At 45.3% G+C, this 9,926-nt stretch overlaps 1 protein-coding gene across 1 annotated transcript in view; it reads right to left on the reverse strand.

Moving 5' to 3' along the window:
* Nucleotides 1-8,255, reverse strand: part of PLEKHM1 (pleckstrin homology and RUN domain containing M1) — a 46,065-nt gene extending 37,810 nt beyond the window's left edge. The window contains 2 exon segments of the mRNA XM_006026397.2: nt 2,435-2,529; nt 8,220-8,255. Of these exon segments, the coding sequence (XP_006026459.1) occupies nt 2,435-2,488 (54 nt within the window). The 5' untranslated portion in view covers nt 2,489-2,529; nt 8,220-8,255.
* Between the last annotated feature and the right edge of the window lie 1,671 nt (nt 8,256-9,926).

Raw genomic sequence — 9,926 nt, forward strand, 5'->3', positions numbered from 1 at the left:
CAACATTTCCCTATATACAACAGAGCAGTGGTTCCCAAACTCTGACAGACTGCGCATCACCAATATGAAACGATACAACCCTAAGTACCACCAGAAAATTTTTCAGTTCAACATTAAGTACCACCAGCAAATTTTTGTTGTATAAAGTAATTATAATAAATCTGTTAATGCATACCAGACAGGGTGTCCGCATACCACTGGTGGTATGTGTACCACAGATTGGGAACTGCTGAAATAGGGATTGGACTGATACATCAGTCTGACATCGGATCAGCACCGATACAAAGAAAATTTATTGCATCGGAAATTGGCCTGATGTGGCCTATAATTTGGCCGATAAATGTCCGTGCGCACGCACAGCTGCAATGCAGCACGTAAAGAGCGAGAAGCACAGCCCGTCAGCTTAGAGTTGTGTGCAGTTGCTAAATCTGGTCTGGTGAAGGGGAGCAGTGAGGGAAAGGGCATGGGGGTGCAGATTAAGGCCCCCACAGCAAGGGAGGAGCAGGGCAGGGGCTGGGGCAAGCGCTGCCCAGCTGGGGCAGGGCAGGGCACAGGATGGAGCCATAGCTCGTCGGGGGGCGGGGGGATGGGATGACAGCTCCCGCCACTGCACACTGCTTGTCCAGGAGCTGCTGATTCAGCGCTTGCCCACTCATTTGGTGGCTCCTGCTGCTCATCCATTGGGGCATGGGGGGGCATGTGCCCCTGGATCTGCACAGGCTGGGGCCAGGGCTGCGCGAGGCTGTTCTTGGCCTGCCCTGCCCCATGCAGATCCGGGGGCACACCCCCCTCTCCCATGCCCTACCGGACGAGCGGCAGCAGCCACCGGGCAAGCACCAGACCAGCAGCTCCTGGACAAGCAGCCACCCCTTCCACTGGATAAGCCATGGCTCCATCCTGCCCCACCTCAGCAGTGCTTGCCCAAGCCTCTGCTTCACTCCTCCCTCACCGTGGGGGGTCTTGATCTGCTCCCCCATGCCTCTTCCCTCTCCCATCCCCTTCCACCACCAGACTTACCAGATACACACAGCTCTCCAAGCTGCCGTGCTGGTATTGGAAACTGTATCAGTATCGGTCGATACACCTCCTTAAATATCGGCTATCAGTATTGGCCTCAAAAATCTGTGTCGGTGCACCCCTAATATACAATCATACTTTCCCAGACCTCTGCTCTGTGAAGACAGTGAATTGCCTCAGGATGGATGATAAAATGCTAGACTAACAAGGTATGTTTAAAAACTGCCTGTGACAACTGTCAGCCTCGTATGAAACATTCAATTGCAATGGCTGACAGCTAGAATTTGTTCTGCGAGCAAAATTAAACCTAATCAATCTTTGGTGTGTGTGCAAGTGTCATCAACAGGTTGCTTGAGTGGTTCAATTAAGAGGAGAATGCAGAGGTGTTTTAACAGAGAAATGTGACACACCAGATGTTTCTTTGAGGGGCAGGTTTCTGTTTCATGCTGTTCCCCACTGAGCCTCTCTACAGGCATTAATGTATACCAGAGGAATTCTATACTCCAATTATTTGATTTCCCTTTTACTTATACCAGAATAAGTAAGAAGCAAATCTCAGCAATCTTAATACATTTACATTGATGTAAATTATTTTATAGCACAGCTGAGTCCAGAGGCCTCAAACCAGGTCTTATATAAAATGAAAGTTTAACTTCCCCACCAGACGTTTGGGAAACATTGCACACACTGCTAGGCCCTCAAACATGTCTAGCCTCAAAATTAATAATCACCCAACCTTAAAAAAAAAAAAGGTTGAAGAGTGCAGGTAATTTGACTGAGAACAAGTGAATAAAAGAATCACAGATTAAGCTGCGTTTCCAGATACAGTGTTTAAAAAAAAACAAAATAAAACAAAAACTCAAAACTTTAAAGCAGGCTTAATTTTTCATTATTTGCATTACCATAACACACGGGTATTCTGATTAGTGACCCAAATGCTAGACATGGTATAGATGGAGAACAAAGGAAAGCTCCAACACCCAGGAGCTTATCCCTCAGTAATACTTTCTCTGATCCATCTCCTATTTTCCAAAAATAGCTCTTCCTTGACTGAAGACATGTGTCTGTTTTGTTTAATAATTTAGTTTTGGATGTGAAGTAGACTACAAGGAAGATTTACAACAGCTTCTATTGTTTAAATAGGGCTACCCAATACTTCCACAACCAGGAACAAGTGCTTGTATCCTAGGACAAACATTCATGGAGAGCTCAGCCTAGAACTTCGCCTGTACCAGAAAAGGATTGCCAGGGTGTTACACCATTATAGCAAATTTGGCAAACTCTTCCAACGTGAATGGAATTTATCAGCAAAAAGGCATACTTTTGGTAGAACAGCATTTCAACAAGTGAAATAAGATGCACAGGCAGAACCTCTGCGATTACATTATACGTGACAAAACTAGCAAGCCTTACTTACCTGTATAGCTTTCTTGGGATCAGGTACATTTTCATCTGTGTGGCCGGAATGCATTTCTACTCCTGGTGCAACTTAACTCAGCGAGGACATGACACCTATGGCAAGACAAAATGAGAACACTGTAATTTTTAAGAAATCTGCTCATCTACAAGACACCTGCAACACAACAGGCAGCTACATGCAAATGAGATGTGAGGATTATATTCAGCATTTGTCTAAAAGCCTTCACAGCAAGACAGCTGGTTCAAATAAGGTCAGGACTGATCTAGAGATTGCTATTAGACTGTCCAAATTCAACTTGATAATCTCTGTAGCCCTTTTTCTGCATTAGTCAAGAGAGGCAAAGGTTCATTTTGCAGGTAGCCAACTTCTACAATTAACTATGTCTTAGAGTGGAACTGGTTAGAATCCAAAAGAATCCTACACCAAACTGCTACTATGAAAGCAGATAGTTCAGTCTGGATATGAAGCGTCCTGTCCAAAAAGTAGATGGAAAACTCCAATGGAAAAAACTCTGGACTAATTCCAAGCTGGTCAGCACTTCCCAAATAATCGTTGCCTCTACCACACCCTTGTCATAAGATTTCCTAAATGCTTTATTTTGCAATAAAAAAAGGCTGCATGCAGTGATCACAAGTGCTTCAACCTCTGTCCCATATATACTTAGTCTGTTACAGTTTATTTCTGATGGGGGGGGGACCAAACAAAAAACACATGAAGAGAATGCCTAAATGGCAGGGGGGGGAAAATGTAGGCTGGGGAAAGAAACTTTGGGGAGTGCTGGGGAGACAAGGGAAATGGGGAAACAACTGAGTTCAGAGAGGGGAAACTGTTTCAATTATTCTGGAAAAAGCAGGAATAGAAAAGCCCATAATAAGATAGTTGGCACTGTTTTATTATTTGTACTGCAACAGTGTTCGCAAGCTCCAGTGTGTTGGACACTTCACCAATACTACCCTTGCCCGGGCATGCTGGCAGGCCATCAGATCTACAACCTTCTTCCCTTGCAGAAATAGAAGCGATCAGAGAAAGATGCAAAGTGAAACAGGTGATGTAATCCTGCTAGGAGGAACACAGTTTAATTTACACTAGTAATTGTTCCCTCCATCCTCAGAAACTTTAATCATTTAAATTTTTAAAAGATTCCTCCCCTCACCCCCATCAGGAAGCTCACATCTCTGCCCTACAGAATAAAAAACAAATACAATTTCTGGTTCTGCAGAGAAATGAGGTGTAGTGGAAAGGGGGAGTCTCTCTCTCTTGGGTGGAGGGAGACTTTTGTCTTGGTGTTGCTCAGGATCTCTCTCCTGATAAAAACCAAGGGGAATGGTTTTACCTGCAGAAGGAAAAAGCACAACCGTCCTCTATGAGCCCTGCTTTAAGCCCTAAGATTTTAGTACAAGAACTTCCAGCTGGCTTGCCATGGAGATCCCTCCAATATTTTACTGTGATCAATCAAATTAGATGACTTGATTGAGACCTACTATATCTGATTACAAGCTATTGAAATTGATGTTTGCTCCTCTTCAACAGTAGTTCTCAACCTTTTTAGACTTGAGGCAACCCTTAAAAAAATGCTAGCCCTAAGTTTTCGTTCACTTTGAGTGCTCAGAAATAACAGAGAATTCTTCTGTTGCAAAGAATTCAGAAAGACCACAACAGCGCAGAATGGATTTAACCCTACAGATTCCTATTTGAAATCTGTTTTTTCATGCAAATCATGTTTGCACATCTAACACTGCTAACCTTACACAGCACCCTTGAAAAAAATCTCAAGGCACCCTGATTGAGAATCACTGGTCTACAAAGACCATGACATATTCTTAGGCAATGCAAACCCTTTGATTAACATCTTCTCACACAGTCCGTTCATCAGACAGAAGGCTCATGAAGGGAAATGCTCGTGGCCTGCCATTTAGAAGAAGTCCGTGTTACCACAATGACAAATTCGTCAACACAATACTCCACAACACAGTTACTCTTTCATAACTGAAACTATATTATTTCTGTTGATACAGCATTTTCCTGCCTACACAACAGTGGGACATGTGCCAGATCAGTAACATAGAGGCAGCTTTCGTTTAGCAGAAATCTTTCTGAAAAAAAACAGAGACAAAACATCTTGGAAAACCTGTTGCTAACATGGCCCATGGCAGTTTGCAAGCCGGACCGGAAACCAATTAAAGTGCTACAAAGGGGATGCAATTAATTACCTGGACAATTGATACTTTTGATCTGATTTAAGGTAAAGTACATAAGAGACAGGAAGATGGGGTATACATGCTTAAACAAATCTACTCTGAAAACTGTCATGTGATTTCCCTGAAACCATAAATGCTCAACAACTGCTCAGTCAGGCCCAGGCAGCTAGTATTGGACAAGAAAAACAAAACTGAGAACAGCTCTTCTTGCTTCACTTACCTTAGAACGAGGAGACCAATGTCAGACACGTACAAAGGAATCACAGATTAACAGGTCCAAATTGGCTTCAGAATTCCAAAATATAGGCTTATCTGACTATGTATATTTCTCAGAAATTAGTTAAAAACTGTATCAAAAAATGAGCCAGGCTCTCTCCAGGAAACATCTTTTTTAAAACAGGACTCTGGATCTTTTCGAAGAACATCTTCCCTGTTTTAAACCACATCGATGACAAGTTGCTACTCACAGGTTTCAAACGGAAAACAATAACCAGTGATGACGGTACTAATCAGTGACTCAAAGCCTGGAAAGACCGTCATTTTCCAAGCATGAGCACCTAGGAAGTCATCCTTCAAAGATTAAAGGAAGCTACAGGAGGACCAGACCAAGCATCTCTTTCCTGCTCTCGGCCCACCTTGCTTCTCTGTTTGCAGCATAACGTGGGATCAGAGGTTGTCAATACAAATCTCCATGATTGCTCTTCCACCAAAATCAGAATTGCTTTTACAATCCTACCTAAAAATATAACCAAAGAGAACTCTAAGCCCCTACCCCAAGCAGAGATTTCTGTACCTTGAAAAAGGAGGAAATAGACTTCCTAAAGCCTGCTAGGGACTGTACTAGGCTGATCTACTTCACATGGAAATCCTCTGGACCAGGCAGCTAACTAGGTGCTGAACAAGTGCCACACAGAGAATCAAGTTTTGGAATCAGAAAGCTAGAGCAGCAGCTACAGGCAGGACAGCCAAACACACTGCTGAAAGGTGGCACTGCTGAAGTGAATGACAATTACAGACTTGTGTTCTGCTCCCAGTTCTCCTAGAAACGACCTTGTGCAATCAATGTCTTACCTCTTATTTCTACAATGCATAAATTACACACATCTCTCTCTCCTAGAGTAGGAGTGCAAGACCTTGCTTGCAGAAAAAAGGTTGCAAAATAAATGCGTGCAGAAATATCAAGCACCAGTTAAAGGAAGAAATGAGACTTGAGCAAGGGCTTCCTGGCTTCCACAGTATGCTTTTCCCTATGCTAAGAAGCATCCAGAGAAAAGTTCCCTCCTCATCTTCCCTAGCAATCATGAGCAGACAAGGTTCTTTGGGTGAATCTGATATCTTTTATTAGATCTAATAAAAGATATCAGATTCACCCAAAGAACCTTGTCTGCCTACGTCCTTAGACCAACACAGCTACAACCTACACCCCTCTAGCAATGAGAAACACCAGCAAGAGACATGGATCATTCCTTTAAAAAGAGGGAAAAATGGGGCAGCTGGTTAGACAGCACACAGAACTGGGGCTTGTTACCTAGGCAGGGCCAGCTACCACACACAGGAGGAGGAAGAAGCCAAGAATACCCAGCTCTAGAGGTGGAAGGACCAGGCTCTACTCAAGAGACCTGTTTACAGCCTATTTCCAGTTCATGGGTTTTGTCTGCAGCCTGGGAAGGGGAAAAAGTAAGGCTCTCTTTTGGGGAGTGCGTTGTGCACCCCTGTTGGGAAGGAAACTCCACCCCAGAAATGTTCCAAAGTCAGTGACTGGCCTCAAGTTGAGCAGGCAATATTCATGTCATTGCTTAAGGTCATCAACAGGCCAGAATACCAAAATGACCCATTACTGACAAGCATGGTAGAAGGCAGAGCAGAGTGTTACCTTAAAGACTAATTTAAAAACTACAGCCTACTTAATGAGATGCTATGAATTTATGTGAAAGCAGAGGTACAAAATAGAAAAGAAAAAAGTACTTTAAATACATAAGACAGGAAAAGGAGGAGGAAAGGATAGAAGGGGGCACAGATGAGAAAACTGAAGGTGGGTTAAAAGAGATCAAAAGGGATCAACAAAGCAGTTAACCCATTGCAGGATATAAGGGTTATAAAAGCTAGTCCAGGTAATAACATGCATGGGAGCAAGCAAAAAAAATCACTTGTAGCTACTAGCATAAGCAGCAATTTCAGCTTAAGAGCCTGCAACTGCCATTGTGTGCACTCCTGGTCCATTCCAATCAGAAAACCTACCTGCCTGCACCTGTATGCTTGACGCACTCCACATACTCTTCTTCCAGGATTGCACAGCAATGAGGAAATACAAATAAGAGGCTAAACATTTAACAGTGCCCTCCATTACACAATCACACATTTCTCAAACAAAGTAAAAAACACATTTTTCTCAGAACATTATGCATTCAGCTAATATGTAATTTGCAACAACGACAGCTAAGGCTGCAACTGAAGACTTCCTGTGATCTCACACTGGCCCTGCAGCACAAAGAAAAGAACCAATTTAGACTAGAAAAAAAATTGTTAAAATGAGCATCTATTAGATTTAGATGCATTTCCAGAGTGATGTGAAGATAAAAATAAAGAACTACTGGAATGCATGAAACTAGAACTACTGGAATGAGGATTTTCTTTGATGATATTACAGGTTAGCTAACCAAGCTGAGAATTTAGATTGCATTATCGGAAAAATAAATGACCATGCTACAATACAAATGGCAAAAGGAAGTAGAGTTGAGGTGAGTTGCTTAAGCTTAAATTCATTTCCTGACTTGTAAGAGAAGCTGCCCAGCTTTAACAACTATTTTAAACGTAGAATTTCCTCATGCAGAAAAATAAATAGAAGGGCAAGTAAACTGTGAAACTACAAAAGTGTGTGCACATGCGCATGCTCAGCCTCTTGTACACTCGCTATATAACTCCTCAGTAGAGTATGTATGCTTGCAGTGACCGACATGGGACCCAGAGGCAGATCCAGCTCCACCTCTGCCAAACTGCATGTGTGCATTAGAGTAAAATGTCACCCTTCATGAGGCGTCCACATCAGTTGAATTGCCACAGCAGCCTCACCTTCTCCAAGATAAAATCGTCCACACAAAAATGCCTGTGCAAATCAGGAAGTCTGACAGCAAGACAGAAGGTACCTTGTTCTTGTCCCACACGGAGGTAAGTATGTACTGTGGGACCCACTTATCATGAACCTGAATATGTTGAAATTCCACCTACGGAGGGAAGGACTGTCTCAATCTGCTTCAATCCATTTTAGCAAACCGTCATACTACCCTCATAATTTATGAGATCCATTTTCTCTTTTCTGCCAGAGCAAATGCAACAGAGCATTAGTAGCTACTGGCATCTGATGCTGCACCGCTGGCCCAGAAGAGTGAAGGAAGGACAGCCTTTGGCTCTGGAGTGAAGTGTGTGTGTGGGTGAGGAGGGAATGAAAATGCAGGTTTCTGACCAGGCTCTTATGCTGCTGCTCCCCAGAGAAGGAAGAGGCTCCCCACCCAGGTGCCACTCGAGTTTCACTCCCCGAGAGCCTTGAGAATATCAACAGACCACTGCCTTCCTTCAAGGAGACTTACCTGCCAATTCAGTTCCTCTCCTGCCTCCCAGATGCTCTCTATGACTTTGAAAAGAACAAGAATAAAGACCATAAACTCCAAAAAGACAGGAGCTTCCAGGTATGGAGAAATGCTCACTTGAAAGGCTTTAGTGCTCATGGGGAATGAGAAAAGAGACTCAACTTCTCTGAGCAGGGGTCTCAGAGTTAACCAACTCCACTACAAACCAGTCCTGCAGGCAAGATATTGGGCCTCTGAGCTTTCCTTCTTAACAAAGTCCCTCTCAGAGGCTTTTTCCTATAAGCAGCAGGATTTCTGAACCGAAAGGCTCACATCAGAGAGAGAGAGAACAGGGCTTTGCAAAGGCAGTAAGATCACTGCGCAATAAGCTACACAATTACATCTGTGATGAGTTGGAGGCCACTTATTCTCTCCACCCCACAAATTGCACAGCTCCACTTGGATGATGGGTGGAGCAAAAAGCAGAGGAGGACTGTTCACCTGCAGAGCCATCTCCTGGCATCTCATGGAGCACAAGCCAGGTAACACCACACAAAATGGAAGGTCAGTCTCTACTGAATGCATCCTAAGCAAAGAGAAGGAAAGAGTCCCTTGCAAGGGAACACCTAGCCTCTCCAGACTCCTGCCCTTGGGTTAGGACCGGGGTGGACTTGCTGGCAGAGCAGCTTCAGCAAATTAAGTGCAGAGGGCAACGGAGGAAAGAGGGAGCTCCCGGCAGAGAGGGTGGCTCTTCCCCACTACTCCACCAGCTCAACTCTACAAGGTAATGCAGAGATCAACAAAATCCATGAGCCAACAAAGCAGTGCCCCACTCAAAGCATCACTGGGCAGCTTGGCACAGCGGTGGTTCTGCGTGGCCCACGGTTCTTTTGTGCACCACCAGGCCTGCAAAGGAAACTCACTCCTCTCCTCTCCTGAAACAACGCTTCTCGGGTCATCAGCCCCGGAGCCCTAAAAGAAGGAAGACTCCCAGTGCCATCTCCAACAGGAGAGAGAGAGAGAGAGAGAGAGAGAGAGAGAGAGGCAGGGGGAGGGGAGAAAGGAACCAGTAACCCACAGAAAAGAAGTAAACACTGAGAAGAGCCGAGACAAGAGCTGACTCCTCGACTATCGCTCAGACTGCTGTCCCCACAGCTTTTCCTCTCACAGCAAAGTTCAGGATTTGAAACCGGGTCACTCTAAGCTTGCTAGTAATTTGCTGCTTGTGAAAGAGAAAAGGAGTCCTGCACATTCGGCTGATGGGAGAGGCGACAACAAAGTTACCAGGAAACACAAGATTGGGCAGGGAGCAGAAAGCGGAGCTGCAGATGAGGCAGGCAGGCAGGCAGCACACCGGGCGGAGAGCAGAAAGCGGAGCAGCAGGTCAGAGGCATAGCGCAGGGAGCAGAAAGCAGAGCAGGCAGGAAGCACACAGGGCAGGGAGCAGAGAGCCCGGCAGATTGGGCAGGGGGCACAGGGCAGGGAGCAGAAAGCAGAGCAGCAGGTGGGGCAGAGGCACAGGGAAGGAAACAGAAAGCAGAGCAGGCAGGGAGCAGCGCAGCAGACGGTGTGGGAGCACAGGGCGGGGAGCAGACAGCAGAGCAGCAGTCGGGGCTGGGGGCACTCACCGGCTCGGCGCGGGCATCCGGAAGCGCTGACCTCCGTCCCCACGTGACCGGCGGGCGGGGCGGGGCCTGGGCGCAGAGCCCCGCCCCCTGGCTGGCGGTG

The sequence above is a fragment of the Alligator sinensis genome, unplaced genomic scaffold, assembly GCF_000455745.1.
Source record: "Alligator sinensis unplaced genomic scaffold, ASM45574v1 scaffold919_1, whole genome shotgun sequence".
Classification (NCBI taxonomy): Eukaryota; Metazoa; Chordata; order Crocodylia; family Alligatoridae; genus Alligator; species Alligator sinensis.